The sequence below is a fragment of the Salmo salar genome, chromosome ssa11 (genome assembly GCF_905237065.1).
Source record: "Salmo salar chromosome ssa11, Ssal_v3.1, whole genome shotgun sequence".
NCBI lineage: Eukaryota > Metazoa > Chordata > Actinopteri > Salmoniformes > Salmonidae > Salmo > Salmo salar.
In genome coordinates, this window is record NC_059452.1 from 91,863,065 (window position 1) to 91,885,700 (window position 22,636).

General features: G+C 46.0%; 1 protein-coding gene across 1 annotated transcript in view; it reads left to right on the plus strand.

The window, feature by feature from the left end:
* The window catches only part of LOC106563426 (ephrin type-B receptor 4a-like), a 69,756-nt gene that overhangs the window by 26,301 nt on the left and 20,819 nt on the right, over positions 1-22,636 (plus strand). Inside the window, 4 exon segments of the mRNA XM_045690068.1 lie at positions 1,066-1,136; positions 5,557-5,838; positions 6,103-6,258; positions 6,260-6,494. Coding sequence (XP_045546024.1) covers positions 1,066-1,136; positions 5,557-5,838; positions 6,103-6,258; positions 6,260-6,494 — 744 coding nt within the window.

Genomic DNA, 22,636 nt, shown 5'->3' on the forward strand with positions numbered 1-22,636 from the left:
AGATTTTGGTATTTGTGCATGGTGCTCTGAGGAGGTGTAATCATAGATCAAAGGAAGCCTGGTAGTGGGGAGACGATGTGGGCACGGCTGGGGATGGTCATGTGACTAGCTTACCTGCAGACAGCCTGACCCCTGAGAAGGACCCCTGCAGGGAAACCCCTTAGGGATGGACAAACAGGACATGGTTTTAAAACACACCACTGGGCTTCAGATGGAAGGAAACCTCATCCCATCAATAACTAATGGTCAGCTCACAATACAGGAGCGAGCCAGTCTACTGAGGAATGGCTGGGGGAAGAGACATTTTCACAGGAAAATAAATCATTTCAGTTCTGCTTGCCTGTGATATTTCTGCATTGTTCCTCTTCCGTTCTCAATCCGTATTGAATTACTCAATCATAGCAGAAATGTTCTGGCTGTAAAAGAGCTGGTATTCGGCCGACGCTTCAGGAGATTACACAAAATCATTTCATTTTTAATCACAGCTCACGGCTGGAGGGGTGTGCATGTTGTTCAGTAGGTGTAGGCGCAATACAAGCCTGTTTGTGTGTGCACTGTGAATACATGAGAGTGAGCTTGAGTGTTGTGTATGTGAATTTGGAATTTCCCCTTGTTCCCACAGCTAGTCCCAATGTCCCCCTCTCCCCCTGAGGACAGAGAGGTTTCTCAGCAGGTTATTTTAATCTAGAAACAAGGGGGAGGCATTAAGCCAGACCTGTATGATACTGACCACAGACATGGAGGGAGGGAGGGAGGGGGAGGGAGGGAGGGAGGGAGGGAGGGAGGGAGGGAGGGAGGGAAAAGAACAGGGTTTATTTGGCACAGAACTCTGTTTCTCACTGTCTAATGTCCCTCTCAGTAGTGACATATCATTAACCCCCCCCCGTTACATTGAAGCAGCGGGTATAGCTAGAGCTACTGGATTTATACATGACACAGTTCTACTGCCTCAAACGACTGAACACGGGGAGCACTGTGACAGTGTGTATATCTGTATTACAATGTCTCTGGGTCTACTGTTGAAGTGTGTGTCCTTAGCATGTTGTTACATGTCTGTCTTCACAGAGGTCCTGATGAACACTAAGACAGAGACGTCAGATCTCAGATGGACCGTCTACTCCCATGACAACCCTCAGGTGTGTATACTGACCCCCAAATGGATCCTCTCATTCTCTTCTAGTTTCTTTCTGGGAGATTCTTAATTGGGAAAAGGTCTGTCCTCTCCTCAGCTCCTCTGATCCTCCGGGACCCGGAAACCGAGGTCGAGTGTCAATTCGTTAGTAGGTGAACGGAGGGCTATGCTCCCTCCTCGATTATCTACTTCGGCAGAGGATTCACAAGAACAAAACAAGTTGAGATTCTCTCTCTCTCTCTCTCTCTCTCTCTCTCTCTCTCTCTCTCTCTCTCTCTCTCTCTCTCTCTCTCAAATTTCAATTTAAGGGGCTTTATTGGCATGGGAAACATACACACACACAGCAAGTGAAATAGATAATAAACAAAAGTGAAACAAAGAATAAAAAATGAACAGTAAACATTACACTCACAAAAGTTCCAAAATAATAAAGACATTTCAATTGAAAAGTTTCAAAATAATAAAGACATTTCACATCATATTATGTCTCTATACAGTGTTGTAATGATGTGCAAATAGTTAAAGTACAAAAGGGAAAATAAATAAGCATAAATATAGATTGGATTTACAATGGTGTTCGTTCTCCACTGGTTGCCCTTTTCTCGTGGCAACAAGTCACACGTCTTGCTGCTAGATATGGGAGTTGATCAAAATTGGATTTGTTTTCGAATTCTTTGTGGTTCTGTGTAATCTGAGGGAAATACAGTTGAAGTCGGAAGTTTACATACACCTTAGCCAAATACATTTAAAATCAGTTTTTCACAATTCCTGACATTTAATGATAGTATAAATTCCCTGTCTTAGGTCAGTTAGCATCACCACTTTATTTTAAGAATGTGAAATGTCAGAATAATAGTAGAGAGAATGATTTATTTCAGCTTTTATTTCTTTCATCACATTCCCAGTGGGTCAGAAGTTTACATACACTCAATTAGTATTTGGTAGCATTGCCTTTAAATTGTTTAACTTGGGTCAAACGTTTTGGGTAGCCTTCCACAAGCTTCCCACAATAAGTTGGGTGAATTTTGGCCCATTCCTCCTGACAGAGCTGGTGTAACTAAGTCAGGTTTGTAGGCCTCCTTGCTCGCACACGCTTCTTCAGTTCTGCCCACACATTTTCTATAGGGTTGAGGTCAGGGCTTTGTGATGGCCACTCCAATACCTTGACTTTGTTGTCCTTAAGCCATTTTGCCACAACTTTGGAAGTATGCTTGGGGTCATTGTCCATTTGGAAGACCCATTTGCGACCAAGCTTTAATTTCCTGACTGATGTCTTGAGATGTTGCTTCAATATATCCACATAATTTTCCTCCCTCATGATGCCATCTATTTTGTGAAGTGCACCAGTCCCTCCTGCAGCAAAGCACCTACACAACATGATGCTGCCACCCCCGTGCTTCACGGTTGGGATGGTGTTCTTCGGCTTGCAAACCTCCCCCTTTTTCCTCCAAACATTACGTTGGTCATTATGGCCAAACAGTTCTATTTTTGTTTCATCAGACCAGGGGACATTTCTCCAAAAAGTACGATCTTTGTCCCCATGTGCATTGGCAAACCGTAGTCTGGCTTTTTTATGGCGGTTTTGGAGCAGTGGCTTCTTCCTTGCTGAGCGGCCTTTCAGGTTATGTCGATATAGGACTAGTTTTACTGTGGATATAGATTATTTTGTACCTGTTTCCTCCAACATCTTCACAAGGTCCATTGCTGTTGTTCTGGGATTGATTTGCACTTTTCACACTAAAGTACGTTCATCTCTAGGAGACAGAACATGTCTCCTTCCTGAGCGGTATGACGGCAGCGTGGTCCCATGGTGTTTATACTTGCATACTATTGTTTGTACAGATGAATGTGGTACCTTCGGGCTTTTGGAAATTGCTCCCAATGATGAACCAGACTTGTGGAGGTCTACAAATGTTTTTCTTGGCTGATTTCTTTTGATTTACCCATGATGTCAAGCAAAGAGGCACTGAGTTTGAAGGTAGGCCTTGAAATACATCCACAGGTACACCTCCAATTAGAGGTCGACCGATAATGATTTTTCAACACCGATACCGATTATTGGAGGATCCAAAAAAACCGCTGATACCGATTAATTGGCCGATTTGTGTGTGTATATATATATATATCACAAATCGGCCAATTAATCGGTATCTGCTTATATATATGTAATAATGACAATTACAACAATACTGAATGAACAATGAACACTTATTATAACTTAATATAATACATCAATAAAATCTATTTAGTCTCAAATAATGAAACATGTTCAATTTGGTTTAAATAATGCAAAAACAAAGTGTTGGAGAAGAAAGTAAAAGTGCAATATGTTCCATGTAAAAAAGCTAACGTTTAAGTTCCTTGCTCAGAACATGAGAACATATGAAAGCTGGTGGTTCCTTTTAACATGTGTCTTCAATATTCCCAGGTAAGAAGTTTTAGGTTGTAGTTATTATAGGACTATTTCTCTCTATACCATTTGTATTTTATATACCTTTGACTATTGGATGTTCTAATAGGTACTTTAGTATTGTCAGCCTAATCTTGGGAGTTGATAGGCTTGAAGTCATAAACAGCGCAATGCTTGAAGCAGAGCGAAGAGCTGCTGGCAAACACAGTAAAATGCTGTTTGAATGAATGCTTACGAGCCTGCTGCTGCCTACCACCGCTCAGTCAGACTGCTCTATTAAATCATAGACTTAATTATAATATAATAACACAGAAATACGAGCCTTAGGTCATTAATATGGTCAAATCCAGAAACTATCATTTCGCAAACAAAACGTTTATTCTTTCAGCTTTTTTCGCAAATGTGCTTTTGTTAAATCATCCCCCGTTTGGCGAAGTCGGCTGTCTTTGTTAGGAAGAAATGGTCTTCACACAGTTCGCAACGAGCCAGGCGGCCCAAACTGCTGCATATACCCTGACTCTGTTGCACAGAACGCAAGAGAAGTGAAACAATTTCCCTAGTTAAAAGAAATTCATGTTAGCAGGCAATTTTAACTAAATATGCAAGTTTAAAAAGATATACTTGTGTATTGATTTTAAGAAAGGCGTTGATGTTTAGGTACACATTGGTGCAACGACAGTGCTTTTTTCATGAATGCGCTTGTTAAATCACCCGTTTGGCGAAGTAGGCTGTGATTCAATGATAAATTAACAGGCACCGCATCGATTATATGGAACGCAGAACAAGCTAGATAAACTAGTAATATCATCAACCATCATGTGTAGTTAAGTGATTATGTTAAGATTGATTGTTTTTTTTTAAATACTTTTAACGCTAGCTAGCAACTTACCTTGGCTCCTTGCTGCACTCACATAACAGTTAGTCAGCCTGCCACGCAGTCTCCTCGTGGAGTGCAATGTAATCGGCCATGATCAGTGTCCAAAAATGCAGATTACCGATTGTTATGGAAACTTGAAATAGGCCCTAATTAATCGGCCATTCCGATTAATCGGTCGACCTCTACCTCCAATTGACTCAAATTATGTCAATTAGCCTATCAGAAGCTTCTTGTAACGCGGGTCGTATAAAGGGGAGCAAGGCGCAGCGTGTATAGTGCTCATATTCACTTTTATTATGAAGACACTAGAACACAACAACAAAACGACCAACAACAGTTCCATCAGGTGAACATACACTAAACAGAAAACAACCCACAAAACCCAGGAAGAAAAACCCCTACTTAAATATGATCTCTAATCAGAGGCAACGAGGATCAGCTGCCTCCAATTAGAGATCAACCCAAACAATCCCAACATAGAAATAGAAAACATAGAACACAAAAACACCCCCTGTCATGCCCTGACCTACTCTACTATAGAAAATGACATCTTACTAGGATCAGGACGTGACACTTCTAAAGCCATGACATCATTTTCTGGAATTTTCCAAGCTGTTTAAAGGCATAGTCAACATAGTCTATGTAAACTTCTGGCCCACTGGAATTGTGATACAGTGAATTATAAGTGAAATAATCTGTCTGTAAACAATTGTTAGAAAAATTACTTGTGTCATGCACAAAGTAGATTTCATAACCGACTTGCCAAAACTATAGTTTGTTAACAAGAAATTTGTGGAGTGGTTGAAAAACAAGTTTTAATGACTCCAACCTAAGTGTATGTAAACGTCCGACTACAACTGTATGTGTCTCTCATATGGTCATACATTTGGCAGGAGGTTAAAGGTGCAGTTCAGTTTTCATCTCATTTTGTGGGCAGTGTGCACATAGCCTGTCTTCTCTTGAGAGCCACTCTCTCTCTCTCTTTCTCTCTGTAGACCTTGGGTCCATCCAATCCTGGGTCCATCCTCCTACCTTTGAACTCTCTTTATACCCTGTATACCTACTATATAATGATGTTTCATTGATGGTATTGCTATCTAACCATCTCTGCTCCTCACTTCCCGCCCTCTGTCTCAGTGGGAGGAGGTGAGTGGTCTGGACGAGGAGAACAACAGTGTGAGGACCTATCAGATTTGCCAGATGGACGGCGCCTCCAGCCATTGGCTGCGCAGCGGGCTGATCCAGCGGCGGGGAGCTTCCCAGGTGTACGTGGAGCTGCGCTTCACCATGATCGAGTGTTCATCCAGAGTCACACACCACCGCAGCTGCAAGGAGACCTTCAACCTCTTCTACTACCAGGCCGACACTGACGAGGCTACACCCACTCACCCATCCTGGATGGAGAACCCCTATACTAAGGTACACAGCTACTGTACACACACACACATCAACAGTCAACAACAAAACCCTCCTCGATGGAGAGAACCCATACATCACGGTCAACAGCTGTACACATGCTGACATACACAGCTGCCCTGGATGGACAACACCTACACTGAACACACACGGACCCACTGGAATGGGAGCTCTTCAAGTAGACTTTTGGGATGTTGAATTCTATGTAGAGATATTACTTCCTTTGTTTGTGTTGACCGTATGCCTCTCCCTCCTGTCATCCTGTAGGTGGACACAGTGGCTGCAGACTTCCTGCTGAGGAAGGGCGGGGAGCGTAAGTTCAATGTGAAGACCCTGCGGCTGGGGCCTCTGTCTAAGAGGGGTTTCTACCTGGCCTTCCAGGCCCAGGGAGCCTGCATGGCCCTGCTGTCTGCCAGGGTGTTCTTTCAAGAAGTGTCCCGCCCTGGCCAGCTCCCTGTCCTCCTTCCCTGAGACCGTGCCCCGCACCCTGGTGCAGGAGGCCCAGGGGGTGTGTGTGGACAACGCTGCCCAGCAGGGGCTCCGGCCACGCCCACCTAAACTATTTTGTGGAGAGGACGGCCAATGGGTGGGCCAGCCCACTACGTCCTGTGGCTGTCTGCCCGGGTACGAGCCCGCTGACGGACACACCCGCTGCTCAGGTAAGGGGGGGTTGGAAGACAAGACAGGATAATATGCTGTCTCTTCTGTTTAGATGGGAAGCTATTCTCTCTGTCCTTTTACTCTCTCTCTCTCGCTCTCTCTCTCTCTCTGTCCTTTTACTCACTCTCTCTCTCTCTCTCTCTCTCTCTCTCTCTTTTACTCACTCTCTCTCTCTCTCTCTCTGTCCTTTTACTCTCTCGCTCTCTCTCTCTCTCTCTCTCTCTGTCCTTTTACTCACTCTCTCTCTCTCTCTCTCTCTCTGTCCTTTTACTCACTCTCTCTCTCTCTCTCTCTCTGTCCTTTTACTCTATCGCTCTCTCTCTCTCTCTCTCTCTCTCTGTCCTTTTACTCACTCTCTCTCTCTCTCTCTCTCTGTCCTTTTACTCTCTCTCTCTCGCTCTCTCTCTCTCTCTCTCTCTCTGTCCTTTTACTCACTCTCTCTCTCTCTCTCTCTCTGTCCTTTTACTCACTCTCTCTCTCTCTCTCTCTCTCTGTCCTTTTACTCTCTCTCTCTCGCTCTCTCTCTCTCTCTCTCTGTCCTTTTACTCACTCTCTCTCTCTCTCTCTCTCTGTCCTTTTACTCTCTCTCTCTCTCTCTCTCTCTCTCTCTCCTGTTACTCATACAGAGAGAGCTGAGGCTTAAACAATGAAACAATGGAGGTGGCGGGTGGGGATGGAGGGCGGGCGGGCGGGCAAGCGAGCAGGGGACAGAAGAGAAGAGGCTTACATAAGCAGTATTATACCAGTGAGAGTGATGGGGCAGGGCCTGGGATATTGAGGGGACTGGGGGAGGTCAGGGGGCGCAGGGCAGAGGTCAGAGGTGAGGGCGGTGTCACAGGGCTAGGCGGCTGAGGGTGGCGTTTAGGACATTGTAGGACTGTTTGTCAGTCAGACCCAGTGAATCAGTCATTAATGGAGGAAGGAGAAGAGAAGAGGGAGGAGAAGAGAAGAGGGAGGAGAAGAGAAGAGGGAGGAGAAGAGAGGAGGGAGGAGAGAGAGGGAGGAGAAGAGAAGAGGGAGGAGAAGAGAAGAGGGAGGAGAAGAGAGGAGGGAGGAGAAGAGAGGGGGGAGGAGAAGAGAAGAGGGAGGAGAAGAGAGGAGGGAGGAGAAGAGAAGAGGGAGGAGAGGAGGGAGGAGAAGAGAAGAGGGAGGAGAAGAGAGGAGGGAGGAGAAGAGAAGAGGGAGGAGAAGAGAGGAGGGAGGAGAAGAGGGAGGAGAAGAGAAGAGGGAGGAGAAGAGGAGAGGGAGGAGAAGAGAGGAGGGAGGAGAAGAGGAGAGGAGGGAGGAGAAGAGAGGAGGGAGGAGAAGAGGGAGGAGAAGAGAAGAGGGAGGAGAAGAGGAGAGGGAGGAGAAGAGAGGAGGGAGGAGAAGAGAGGAAGGAGGAGAAGAGGGAGGAGAAGAGAGGAGGGAGGAGAGAGAGGAGAGGAGGGAGGAGAAGAGAGGAAGGAGGAGAAGAGAAGAGGGAGGAGAAGAGAGGAGGGAGGAGAAGAGAAGAGGGAGGAGAAGAGAGGAGGGAGGAGAAGAGGGAGGAGAAGAGAAGAGGGAGGAGAAGAGAGGAGGGAGGAGAAGAGAGGAGGGAGGAGAAGAGGAGAGGAGGGAGGAGAAGAGAGGAGGGAGGAGAAGAGAAGAGGGAGGAGAAGAGGAGAGGGAGGAGAAGAGAAGAGGGAGGAGAAGAGAGGAGGGAGGAGAAGAGAGGAAGGAGGAGAAGAGGGAGGAGAAGAGAGGAGGGAGGAGAGAGAGGAGAGGAGGGAGGAGAAGAGAGGAAGGAGGAGAAGAGAAGAGGGAGGAGAAGAGAGGAGGGAGGAGAAGAGAGGAAGGAGGAGAAGAGGGAGGAGAAGAGAAGAGGGAGGAGAAGAGAGGAAGGAGGAGAAGAGAGGAGGGAGGAGAAGAGAGGAAGGAGGAGAAGAGGGAGGAGAAGAGAAGAGGGAGGAGAAGAGAGGAAGGAGGAGAAGAGGGAGGAGAAGAGAAGAGGGAGGAGAAGAGAAGATGGAGGAGAAGAGAGGAAGGAGGAGAAGAGAGGAAGGAGGAGAAGAGGGAGGAGAAGAGAGGAAGGAGGAGACGAGGGGGGAGGAGTCGAGAGGAGGGAGGAGAAGAGGAGAGGGAGGAGAAGAGAGGAGGGAGGAGAAGAGAGGAAGGAGGAGAAGAGAGGAAGGAGGAGAAGAGGGAGGAGAAGAGAAGAGGGAGGAGAAGAGAGGAAGGAGGAGAAGAGGGAGGAGAAGAGAAGAGGGAGGAGAAGAGAAGAGGGAGGAGAAGAGAGGAAGGAGGAGAAGAGAGGAAGGAGGAGAAGAGGGAGGAGAAGAGAAGAGGGAGGAGAAGAGAGGAAGGAGGAGACGAGGGGGGAGGAGTCGAGAGGAGGGAGGAGAAGAGGAGAGGGAGGAGAAGAGAGGAGGGAGGAGAAGAGAGGAAGGAGGAGAAGAGAGGAAGGAGGAGAAGAGGGAGGAGAAGAGAAGAGGGAGGAGAAGAGAGGAAGGAGGAGAAGAGGGAGGAGAAGAGAAGAGGGAGGAGAAGAGAAGAGGGAGGAGAAGAGAGGAAGGAGGAGAAGAGAGGAAGGAGGAGAAGAGGGAGGAGAAGAGAAGAGGGAGGAGAAGAGAGGAGGGAGGAGACGAGGGGGGAGGAGTCGAGAGGAGGGAGGAACAGAGAAATGGGAGGAGGAAGGAGAAGAGAAGAGAGGATGGAGGAAAAGAAAGGAGGGAAGCATCTACCGTTACCGGTACATCAAAGCCAACCTGACAACAGAGAGAGAAGCAGGGGGGTATTCCCCCTTGGGCACTACAACTCCCATAATGAGATGAATTATCCATGTACACACAGACACACACAGACACACAGGTGGAGAGGGACAGATGGACAGAAATGCAGATAAAATGAACATTTCCTGGTGTTCCATCTTCCTCTCCTCCATGTCAGTGGTTAGATGTGGTATGATGCTGCTCTGACAGGTCCCTCTCAGCAGGTCGCTACAGGCACACAACAGCAGATGGCTGAAAATGGAGGGGAAGAGCACGATAAGGCAATACATCTCTGCCATTCTAACACACACACACACACAGTGCAGACCACTCCTCTTCCTCATATCCACGCCATCACACACACACAGTGCAGACCACTCCTCTTCCTCATATCCACACCATCACACACACACAGTGCAGACCACTCCTCTTCCTCATATCCACACCATCACACACACACAGTGCAGACCACTCCTCTTCCTCATATCCACGCCATCACACACACACAGTGCAGACCACTCCTCTTCCTCATATCCACGCCATCACACACACACAGTGCAGACCACTCCTCTTCCTCATATCCACACCATCACACACACACAGTGCAGACCACTCCTCTTCCTCATATCCACGCCATCACACACACACAGTGCAGACCACTCCTCTTCCTCATATCCACGCCATCACACACACACACAGTGCAGACCACTCCTCTTCCTCATATCCACACCATCACACACACACAGTGCAGACCACTCCTCTTCCTCATATCCACACCATCACACACACACACAGTGCAGACCACTCCTCTTCCTCATATCCACACCATCACACACACACAGTGCAGACCACTCCTCTTCCTCATATCCACGCCATCACACACACACACAGTGCAGACCACTCCTCTTCCTCATATCCACACCATCACACACACACAGTGCAGACCACTCCTCTTCCTCATATCCACACCATCACACACACACACACAATGCCACAGGCAGTGGGTGCCTCTGTCTAGCTAATTCAAATTCTGTGAACTTTCAATAAATTCCCGTTTTTTTCCCAAAATCCCAGTTGGAAAATTCCCAGAATCAGGGAGGAATATGCAGGAAATCCGGAATCCTCCCACCAGGATTCTGTAAAACCAGGGAATTTATTGAAAGTTCCTGGAATTTTGCAACCCTAGTCACATTCCACACACTGCTCTAAAGAGAAAGGGAACACACACACTTTCTCTCTTCCACCTCTCTCTCTCCTCCACCTCTCTCTCTCCTCCACCTCTCTCTCCTCCACCTCTCTCTCCTCCACCTCTCTCTCTCCTCCACCTCTCTCTCCTCCACCTCTCTCTCTCCTCCACCTCTCTCTCTCCTCCACCTCTCTCTCCTCACCTCTCTCTCTCCTCCACCTCTCTCTCTCCTCCACCTCTCTCTCTCTCCTCCTCTCTCCTCCTCTTTCTCCTCCTCTCTCTCTCTATCCTCCTCTCTCTCTCTCCTCTCTCCTCTCTCTCCTCCACCTCTCTCTCTCTCTCTCCTCCACCTCTCTCTCTCTCTCTCTCTCTCTCTCTCCCACCTCTCTCTCTCCTCCTCTCTCTCTCTCTCTCCTCCTCTCTCCTCCTCTTTCTCCTCCTCTCTCTCTTATCCTCCTCTCTCTCTCCTCTCTCCTCTCTCTCTTCCACCTCTCTCTCTCCTCCACCTCTCTCTCTCCTCCACCTCTCTCTCTCTCTCTCTCTCTCTCCTCCACCTCTCTCTCTCTCTCTCTCTCTCTCCTCCACCTCTCTCTCTCCTCCACCTCTCTCTCTCTCTCTCTCTCCTCCACCTCTCTCTCTCTCTCTCTCTCTCCTCCTCTCTCCTCTTTCTCCTCCTCTCTCTCTATCCTCCTCTCTCTCTCCTCCACCTCTCTCTCTCCTCCACCTCTCTCTCTCCTCCACCCTCTCTCTCTCTCTCTCTCTCCTCCACCTCTCTCTCTCCTCCACCTCTCTCTCTCCTCCACCTCTCTCTCTCTCTCTCTCTCTCTCCTCCACCTCTCTCTCTCTCTCTCTCTCTCTCTATCCTCCTCTCTCTCTCTCCTCTCTCCTCTCTCTCCTCCACCTCTCTCTCTCTCTCTCCTCCACCTCTCTCTCTCCTCCATCTCTCTCTCTCTCTCTCTCTCTCTCTCTCCTCCACCTCTCTCTCTCTCTCTCTCTCTCCTCCTCTCTCCTCCTCTTTCTCCTCCTCTTTCTCTCTATCCTCCTCTCTCTCTCTCTCTCTCTCCTCCACCTCTCTCTCTCTCTCCTCCACCTCTCTCTCTCTCTCTCTCTCCTCCTCTCTCCTCCTCTTTCTCCTCCTCTTTCTCTCTATCCTCCTCTCTCTCTCTCTATCCTCCTCTCTCTCTCTCTCCTCCACCTCTCTCTCTCTCTCTCTCTCTCCTCCACCTCTCTCTCTCTCCTCCTCTCTCCTCCTCTTTCTCCTCCTCTTTCTCTCTATCCTCCTCTCTCTCTCTCTCCCCTCTCTCCTCTCTCTCAATTCAATTCAATTCGCTTTATTGGCATGACGTAACAATGTACATATTGCCAAAGCTTATTTTGGATATTTACAATATAAAAATAAATAAAAATGAGAATCAAAATTGTCAACGGGACAACAGTAACAACCATAACCATGGGTCAAAATAACCACACATTGAACAAGTACATGTGCAGGTAGATTGGTCTGTCAGACACTGTCCCTCATCTTATGGCAGGCAGCAATGTAGTGCGCTGCCAACCCACAGCTCTCTGTGTCCTCCCCCAACAGGACGGGTAGCCTATCCTCATCAGAGAGGTCTTTGAAACCTTGAATAAGGGTTTCAGATTTGGGGAAATGACACTCTAATTGTTTTATATTTTTGACATTTTGTCAGGAAATGCAGCTCCGTCTCAGGTTCTGCTGTTGTGCAGTGGTTGCACAGCCTTTCCTCTACAGGGAGCCAGGTCTTCCTGTGTCTACCCTTCTCAATGGCAAGGCTGTGCTCACTGAGCCTGTACTTTGTCAAGGTTTTTCCAAGGTTTTGATCAGTAACCATGATCAAATAGTTAGCCACAGTGTACTGTCGATTTAGGGCCAGATAGCACTGCATTTTGCTTTGTGTTTGTGCTTGTGTTTCCCAATAAGCAATGTAGTTTTGTTTTGACTGTGTTGTAATTTGGTTGGATGATTGGATGTTCTGGTCCTGAGGCTTCAGTGTGTTAGTAGAACAGGTTTGTGAACTCAGCCCCAGGACCAGCTGGATGAGGGGACTCATTTCTTTGCTCAGCTCTTGGCATTGCAGGGCTTGGTAATGATATGAGAGGGGGTCACTGTATTTTAGATGTTTCCAAAACTTAATTGCTCTTTTTTGAGTTTTTATTATTAGTGGATATTGGCCTAATTCTGCCCTGCATGCATTATTTGTAGTTTTCCTCTGAACATGTAGGAGAATCTTACTGAACTCTGCATGCAGGGTTTCAATGGGGTGTTTGTCCCATTTGATTAAATCTTGTTTTGCAAGTGGACCCCACACCTCGCTGCCATAAAGTGCAATTGGTTCAATGACATATTCAATTAGTCTTAGCCAAATTTTAATAGGTATTTCAATTTGAATTTGCTTTTTAATGGCGTAGAACGCCCTTTGTGCTTTCTCTCTCTGTTCATTCACTGCCTCATTAAGGTGTCCAGTTGAGCTTATTTTTAAACCTAAGTAATTGTAGTGTGTGCAGTACTCTATATTAGAGGTTGACAGATTAATCGGAATGGCCGATTAATTAGGGCCGATTTTAAGTTTTCATAACAATCGGACATCGGTATTTTTGGACACCGATTTGGCCGATATTTTTATTGATTTTTGTTTTTACACCTTTATTTTACTAGGCAAGTCAGTTAAGAACACATTCTTATTTTCAATGGCGGCCTAGGAACGGTGGGTTAACTGCCTTGTTCAGGGACAGAACGACAGATTTATACCTTATCAGCTCGGGGACTCAATCTTGCAACCTTACGGTTAACTAATCCAACGCTCTAACCACCTGCTTTACATTGCACTCCACGAGGAGCCTGCCTGTTACGTGAATGCAGTAAGAAGCCAAGGTAAGTTGCTAGCTAGCATTAAACTTATCTTATAAAAAACAATCAATCAATCAATCATAATCACTAGTTAACTATACATGGTTGATTATATTACTAGTTTATCTAGCGTGTCCTGCGTTGCATATAATCGATGCGCTGCGCATTCGCGAAAAAGCACTGTCGTTGCTCCAACGTGTTCCTAACCATAAACATCAATGCCTTTCTTAAAATCAATACACAAGTATATATATTTTAAACCTGCATATTTAGTTAATATTGCCTGTTAACATGAATTTCTTTTAACTAGGGAAATTGTGTCACTTCTCTTGCATTCTCTTGCATTCAGGGTATATGCAGCAGTTTGGGCCGCCTGGCTCGTTGCAAACTGTGTGAAGACCATTTCTTCCTAACAAAGACAGCCGACTTCGACAAACGGGGGATGATTTAACAAAAGCGCATTTGCGAAAAAAGCACAATCGTTGCACGACTATACCTAACCATAAACATCAATGCCTTTCTTAAAATCAATACACAGAAGTATATATTTTTAAGCCTGCATATTTAGTTAAAAGAAATTCATGTTAGCAGGCAATATTAACCAGGTGAAATTGTGTCATTTCTCTTGCGTTCATTGCACTCAGAGTCAGGGTATATGCAACAGTTTAGGCCGCCTGGCTCGTTGCGAACTAATTTGCCAGAATTCAAACAGCACTTTCGTGCGTTTTGCCAGCAGCTCTTCACAATGCTTCAAGCATTGCGCTGTTTATGACTTCAAGCCTATCAACTCCCGAGATTAGGCTGGTGTAACCGATGTGAAATGGCTAGCTAGTTAGCGGGGTGCGCGCTAATAGCGTTTCAAACGTCACTCGCTCTGAGACTTGGAGTAGTTGTTCCCCTTGCTCTGCATGGGTAACGCTGCTTCAAGGGTGGCTGTTGTCGATGTGTTCCTTGTTCGAGCCCAGGTAGGAGCGAGGAGAGGGACGGAAGCTATACTGTTACACTGGCAATACTAAAGTGCCTATAAGAACATCCAATAGTCAAAGGTATATGAAATACAAATCGTATAGAGAGAAATAGTCATATAATTCCTATAATAACTATAACCTAAAACTTTTTACCTGGGAATATTGAAGACTCATGTTAAAAGGAACCACCAGCTTTCATATGTTCTCATGTTCTGAGCAAGGAACTTAAACGTTAGCTTTCTTACATGGAACATATTTGTAACGGCTGTTGAATGGAGTAGACCAAGGCGCAGCGTGGTTAGTGCTCATCATGAAATTTAATGGAAAATGAGAACACTTTACAACTAAACAAAAGACAACAGCCAAACAGTTCTGTCAGGTAACAAATGACTAAACAGAAAATAACTACCCACAAAACCCAAAGGAAAACAGGCTGCCTAAGTATGGCTCCCAATCAGCAACATCGATATACAGCTGTCCCTGATTGAGAGCCATACCCGGCCGAAACAAAGAAATACCAAACATAGAAAAAAGGACATAGAATGCCCACCCCAACTCACGCCCTGACCAACCAAAATAGAGACATAAAGGGATCTCTAAGGTCAGGGCGTGACAATATTGCACTTTTACTTTCTTCTCCAACACTTTGTTTTTGCATTATTTAAACAAAATTGAACATGTTTCATTATTTATTTGAGGCTAAATTGATTTTATTGATGTATTATATTAAGTTAAACTAAGTGTTCATTCAGTATTGTTGTCATTATTACAAAAAAAAAAACAATCGGGTGATTAATCGGTATCGGGGGTTTTGGTCATCCAATAATCGGTATCGGTATCGGCGTTGAAAAATCATAATTGGTCGACCTCTACTCTATATATTTTGTACGAATTGAGAACTTTGGTCTAATTCCCTGAGATCTGGATCTTCTCTGGAAAATCATTATTTTAGTCTTTTTGGGGTTTACTGCCAGGGACCAGGTCTGGCAGTACTGCTCTAGCAGGTCCAGGCTCTGTTGTAGGCCATGTGCTGTGGGTGACAGCAGGCATAGGTCATCTGCAAAGAGCAGGCAATTAACTTCTGAATTGTGGAGAGTAACACCAGGGGCTGAGGATTCTTCTAGAATAGTGGCCAATTTGTTGATGTAAATATTGAAGAGTGCAGGGCTCAGATTGCAACCCTGACGAAGGCCCCGCCCCTGGTTAAAGAACTCTGTTCTTTTCTTGCCAATTTTAATGCTGCACGTATTGCCAGTATACATTGATTTAATTATGTCATATGTTTTACCCCTTACACCACTTTCAATAACTTTGTAGAACAGGTCTTTAATGTCCTCGTTTTAAAATAGCAATCCTGTATATTTTTCTTAATTTGCCAAATAGAATCAAATGCTTTTTCGAAGTCGATAAAGCAAGCGTATATTTTGGTATTATTTTGGTGGACATGTTTATCTATCAGGGTGTGTAGGGTGTAAATATGATCAGTTGTGCGATGTTTTGGTATGAATCCAATTTGGCTTTTACTCAAGACATTGTGCTTATTAAGGAAGTTTAGAACTCTTACATTTATGATACTACAGAAAACCTTCCCCAGGTTACTGTTCACACAAATGCCTCTGTAATTGTTAGGGTCAAATTTCAGATGTCAGGGAAATAACCTACACTCAGGATCAAATTAAACAGTTTTAATATAGCCAATTGAAATGTTGCACTAGTGAGTTTGAGCATCTCATTTAGGATGCCATCAGGTCCGCATGCTTTTTTAAATTTGAGAGCCTGAAGTTTCTTATAGATCTCTGTAACGGCTGTCTTCGTCGTCAGATGAAACAGATAAGTCATCGTCCGAAAAGGTGGACCAATACGCAGCGGAGTGAGTGTTCATATTCAATATTTAATTAATAGAAACACTTTAAACAAAACACGAAAATGAACGACAGCCTACAGTGTAAAAAACATGCTCCTTATGTGTGACTCCCAATCAGCAGCAACGAGCTTCAGCTGTGCCTGATTGGGAGCCACACACACGGCCCAAAACAAAGAAATACCAAAACATAGAAAAAGGAACATAGAACGCCCACCCAATGTAACACCCTGGCCTAACCAAAATAAAGAACAAAAAACCCCTCTCTATGGCCAGGGCGTTACAATCTCCTGGTCAGTAATTGGGGAGTCCAATGGATTTTGATGGTCCTTTATAGCTTTTTCTAATCCATTCAACGTCTCAGGAATTTGGCGTTGTTCTGCGTTTGTGTCAATTTGAACGGTGTTGTAGAGTGTTTTTAAATGGGTTGTCCATATGTCACCATTTTGTATCGCTAATTCCACTTGTTTAGATTTTTGTAGTTTTTTCCAATTTTGCCAGAAGTTGTTTGTGTTTATGGACTCCTCAATTAGTGTCAGCTGCTTGCTGTTGTACGGTGCTTTTTTGGTTCTGAGTGTACGTTTATAGAGTTTTAAAGTCTCACAGTAATGAAAGCGTAATTCACCATTATTTAGGTCTCTGTGTTTTTGGTTGGATAGTGTTCTAAGTGTTTTACTTATAATTTTACAATCTGCATCAAACCAGTTGTCATCTGTGGTCTTTTATGATTTGTTTTGTATCAATTTCAATTGTGCTTCTTTTGCCGTTTGCCTGAATATATAGTTGATGTTTTGTACTGCTTGATTGATGCCTTCTTTATGAATGTGGTATCCAGAAAGTTATCTAAGAGTGTTTGGATAGTTTGGTTACAGGTTGCTTTCTGGTATTCTTCTGTGCTGTTTTGGGCCCATCTGTATGAATTTCTGATGTTGTACAGCTTACTGGGCTGTGCATGTGTGGTTGTTTCCATGTCTGTTCTTTTGAGGAACAATGTAATTTGGCTGTGATCAGACAGAGGTGTTAGTGGCTTGACAGTGAATGAGCTGAGAGAGAAAGGGTCCATGTCTGTGATCATATAGTCAGTCTACTGTACTGTGACCAAGAGGTGAGCAGTAGGTGAATCTCCCAAATAGTCCCCCGTAACCTACCATTGACAAAGTACAGACCCAGGCTTCTACAGAGCTGCAACAGATCCCTTCCGTTTTTGTTGATGGTGCTGTCACTGTTGTTTCTATGGGGGAGATTAAGACAGTTAGAAACAGTATGGCCTGTAATAAAGCTGTCCCCTCGTGTGCTCGTTAGATCAGGTAGTGTTCTTGTGCGCGCATTTGTGTCCCCACAGATGATGGCACGCATTTGTGTCCCCACTGGAAATGGCACGTCTCTTCCTCAAGGCTGGGGAAGATCTCCTCTGAGTAATATGGGGATTCTGAGGAGGGGATATATACTGTGCAAAGGAACACATATTTGTCTGCCGGTACAAGTTATTTTTTCAGTTTTAACCAAATGTGATATTTACCGATTTTGAGGGGATCAATTCGATTTTGTAGTTCGGATTTGTACCAAATGATCAATCCTCCAATCCTCTCTCCTCCTTTCTCCCTCTCCTCCTCTCTCTCTCCTCTCTCTCCTCTCTCTCCTCTCTGTCCTCTCTCTCTCTCTCTCTCTCTCTCTCTCTCTCTCTCTGGCTTCCTCTCTCTTTCCTCTCTCTCCTCTCTTTCTCCTCTCTCTCCTCTCTCTCTCCTCTCTTTCTCCTCTCTCTCTTTCCTCCTCTCTCCTCTCTCCCTTCTCTCTCCTCTCTCTCTCTCTTCTCTCTCCTCTATCTCTATCCTTCTAACTCTATCCTCCTCTCTCTCTCCCTTCTCTCTCCTCCTCTCTCTCTCCCCTCCTCTCTTTCTTCTCCTCTTTCACGCTCTCTTCTCCTCTCGCTCTCTCTCTCCTCCTCTCTCTCTCCCCCTCTCTCTCTTCTCTCTCCTCTCTCTCTCTTCTCTCTCTCCTCTCTCCCTCTCCCCCTCTCTCTCTCCTCTCTCTCCTCTCACTCTCTCCTCTCTCTCTCTCCTCTCTCTCCTCTCTCCTTTCTCCTTCTTTCTCCCTCTCCTCCTCTCTCTCTCTCCTCTCTCTCCCCTCTCTCTCTCCTCCTTTCTCCCTCCTCCTCTCTCTCCTCTCTTTCTCCTCTCTCTCCTCTCTCTCTCTTTCCTCTCTCTCTCTCCTCCTTTCTCCCTCTCCTCCTCTCTCACTTCTCCTCTCTCTCTCCTCTCTCTCTCTTTCCTCTCTCTCTCTCCTCCTTTCTCCCTCTCCTCCTCTCTCGCTCATCCTCTCTCTCCTCTCTTTCTCCTCTCTCTCCTCTCTCTCTCTTTCCTCTCTCTCTCCTCCTTTCTCCCCCTCCTCCTCTCTCTCCTCTCTCCTCTCTCTCCTCTCTCTCCTCTCTCCTCCTTTCTCTCTCTCTCTCCTCTCTCCTCCTTTCTCCCTCTCCTCCTCTCTCGCTCCTCCTCTCTCTCTCCTCTCTCTCCTCTCTGTTTCTGTCTCTTAGCACATCAGAATAAACACACAGCCATGCATATCATTCAGCAGACAGTGTTTTAGCTAACTTCTAATACTGTCTTCTTGTTTTAATGTCTCTCTCCACCAGAGAAGAGGGAAGTGTGTGGTAAAAGGCAGTGTGTTTGTTGATGTATTGAGAGTGTGCCATCAACGGGAGGGGGGATAGGTCATAAAGCTCTTTAAGTGGCCCAGCTCGAGCCTATCTGTTAGCTATAAACCTCTTCCCCCTGCAGCATCCCACCAGCAGCCAGCCAGTTAGAGGGTATTTATGAACAGCACTCTGATGTCTCTGTCTCTGGGTGGCTGTGTTGCTCCCTGTGCTCTGGTCACAGAGGTTGGGCCTGTTAGGGGAAACTACAGATGTAGGATCTTCATTTGATCACTCTTTTGTTGTAAAGAAAAATCCTGCAAGGCAGGAAATGCAAACTTGTAGTGTATTGGAGTTTTAGAAGGCTTTTAATGTTTGTAATTTCCACTTAGACATTTCAGACTTGATTTTCCCTAACAAAAAATGTATCAACTGCTACAAAAATGTCCATTAATTATAATCCACATAATAATGCACATTTCCTGTTGCTGCGGGTTTATTTTCCTGCTGTAGCAAACTGGCTCAAATGAAGATCCCACATCTATCAGTATGACCGTAAGAGCAGCTCCACTCTCTGTCTAAGCCTTTTATTAAGATACATTGTAGACTATGCAATATCCAGTAAGACTTATTTGATGATTATTTTGTGATTCTGTAGAGATACTTTTGTGTTGCACTCCATAGCTGTTTGCACATGGGTTTAACCCCTGCACTGCTTGGGTACATGGGTTTAACCCCTGCACTGCTTGGGTACATGGGTTTAACCCCTGCACTGCTTGGGTACATGGGTTTAACCCCTGCACTGCTTGGGTACATGGGTTTAACCCCTGCACTGCTTGGGTACATGGGTTTAACCCCTGCACTGCTTGGGTACATGGGTTTAACCCCTGCACTGCTTGGGTACATGGGTTTTTTTACACAAAGGACCAACTCAGACACAATAGGGAGTGAGGGAAAGAGAGAGAGACAGGTAGAGAGAAAGAGAGAGAGAGGGGTAGGGAGAAAGAGAGAGAGACAGGTAGAGATAAAGAGAGAGAGGGGTAGGGAGAAAGAGAGAGAGACAGGTAGAGAGAAAGAGAGAGAGACAGGTAGAGAGAAAGAGAGAGAGGTAGGGAGAAAGAGAGAGAGGCAGGTAGAGAGAAAGAGAGAGAGACAGGTAGAGAGAAAGAGAGAGAGAGACAGGTAGAGAGAAAGATAGAGAGAGGTAGGGAGAAAGAGAGAGAGAGGTAGGGAGAAAGAGAGAGAGAGAGGTAGGGAGAAAGAGAGAGAGAGAGGTAGGGAGAAAGAGAGAGAGAGACAGGTAGAGAGAAAGAGAGAGAGACAGGTAGAGAGAAAGAGAGACAGGAAGAGAGAAAGAGAGAGAGAGGTAGGGAGAAAGAGAGAGAGACAGGTAGAGAGAAAGAGAGAGAGGGGTAGGGAGAGAGAGAGCAGTAGGGAGAAAGAGAGAGAGAGAGGTAGGGAGAAAGTGAGAGAGACAGGTAGAGAGAAAGAGAGAGAGACAGGTAAAGAGAGAGAGACAGGTAGAGAGAAAGAGAGAGAGAGAGAGGTAGGGAGAGAGCGAGCAGTAGGGAGAAAGAGAGAGAGGTAGGGAGAGAGAAAGAGAGAGAGACAGGTAGAGAGAAAGAGAGAGACAGGTAGAGAGAAAGAGAGAGAGAGGTAGAGAGAAAGAGAGAGAGACATGTAGAGAGAAAGAGAGAGGTTGGGAGAAAGAGAGAGAGACAGGTAGAGAGAAAGAGAGAGAGGTAGGGAGAAAGAGAGAGAGACAGGTAGAGAGAAAGAGAGAGAGGGAGAAAGAGAGAGAGACAGGTAGAGAGAAAGCGAGAGAGAGGTAGGGAGAGAGAGAGAGCAGTAGGGAGAAAGAGAGAGAGAGGTAGGGAGAAAGAGAGAGAGACAGGTAGAGAGAAAGAGAGAGAGACAGGTAGAGAGAAAGAGAGAGAGGTAGGGAGAAAGAGAGAGAGACAGGTAGAGAGAAAGAGAGAGAGACAGGTAGAGAGAGAGAGAGAGCGAGAGAGAGAGACAGGTAGAGAGAAAGAGAGAGAGACAGGTAGAGAGAAAGAGAGAGGTTGGGAGAAAGAGAGAGAGGTAGGGAGAAAGAGAGAGAGACAGGTAGAGAGAAAGAGAGAGACAGGTAGAGAGAAAGAGAGAGAGACATGTAGAGAGAGAGAGGTAGGGAGAAAGAGAGAGAGAGAGGTAGGGAGAAAGCGAGAAAGAGAGAGAGAGGTAGGGAGAGAGTGGTAGGGAGAGAGAGAGAGGTAGGGAGAAAGAGAGAGAGACAGGTAGAGAGAAAGAGAGAGACAGGTAGAGAGAAAGAGAGACACATGTAGAGAGAGAGAGGTAGGGAGAAAGAGCGAGAGAGAGGTAGGGAGAAAGCGAGAAAGAGAGAGAGAGGTAGGGAGAGAGTGGTAGGGAGAGAGAGAGAGGTAGGGAGAAAGAGAGAGAGACAGGTAGAGAGAAAGAGAGAGACAGGTAGAGAGAAAGAGAGAGACATGTAGAGAGAGAGAGGTAGGGAGAAAGAGAGAGAGAGAGGTAGGGAGAAAGCGAGAAAGAGAGAGAGAGGTAGGGAGAGAGTGGTAGGGAGAGAGAGAGAGGTAGGGAGAAAGAGAGAGAGATAGGGAGAGAGAGAGAGAGAGAGAGAGGTGGTAGGGAGAGAGAGAGGTAGGGAGAGAGAGAGAGAGAGAGGTAGGGAGAGAGAGAGAGAGAGAGCGGGAGGGAGAAAGAGAGAGGTAGGGAGAGAGAGAGAGAGGTAGGGAGAAAGCGAGAGAGAGAGGTAGCGAGAAATAGAGAGAGGTAGGGAGAAAGAGAGAGAGCGAGAGGTAGTGAGAAAGAGAGAGAGGTAGGGAGAAAGAGAGAGAGAGAGAGGTAGGGAGAAATAGAGAGAGGTAGGGAGAAAGAGAGAGAGGTAGGGAGAGAGAGAGAGAGAGGTAGGGAGAAAGAGAGAGAGGTAGGGAGAAAGAGAGAGAGAGAGGTAGGGAGATAGAGAGAGAGAGAGGTAGGGAGAAAGAGAGAGAGAGAGGTAGGGAGATAGAGAGAGAGGTAGGGAGAAAGAGAGAGAGAGGTAGGGAGAAAGAGAGAGAGAGGTAGGGAGAAATAGAGAGAGGTAGGGAGAAAGAGAGAGAGAGAGGTAGGGAGAAATAGAGAGAGGTAGGGAGAAAGAGAGAGAGGTAGGGAGAAAGAGAGAGAAGAGGTAGGGAGAAAGAGAGAGAGGGTAGGGAGAAAGAGAGAGAGGTAGGGAGAAAGAGAGAGAGAGAGGTAGGGAGAAAGAGAGAGAGAGAGGTAGGGAGAAAGAGAGAGAGGTAGGGAGAAAGAGAGAGAGAGAGTAGGGAGAAAGAGAGAGAGAGAGGTAGGGAGAGAGAGAGAGGTAGGGAGAAAGAGAGAGAGGTAGGGAGAAAGAGAGAGAGAGGTAGGGAGAAAGAGAGAGAGAGAGGTAGGGAGAAAGAGAGAGAGGGTAGGGAGAAAGAGAGAGAGGGTAGGGAGAAAGAGAGAGAGAGGTAGGGAGAAAGAGAGAGAGGTAGGGAGAAAGAGAGAGAGAGGTAGGGAGAAAGAGAGAGAGAGAGGTAGGGAGAAAGAGAGAGAGGTAGGGAGAAAGAGAGAGAGAGAGGTAGGGAGAAAGAGAGAGAGGTAGAGAGAGAGAGAGGTAGGGAGAAAAGAGAGAGAGAGGTAGGGAGAAAGAGAGAGAGGTAGGGAGAAAGAGAGAGAGAGAGGTAGGGAGAAAGAGAGAGAGGTAGGGAGAAAGAGAGAGAGGTAGGGAGAAAGAGAGAGAGGTAGGGAGAAAGAGAGAGAGGTAGGGAGAAAGAGAGAGAGGTAGGGAGAAAGAGAGAGAGAGAGGTAGGGAGAAAGAGAGAGAGGTAGGGAGAAAGAGAGAGAGGTAGGGAGAAAGAGAGAGAGAGAGGTAGGGAGAA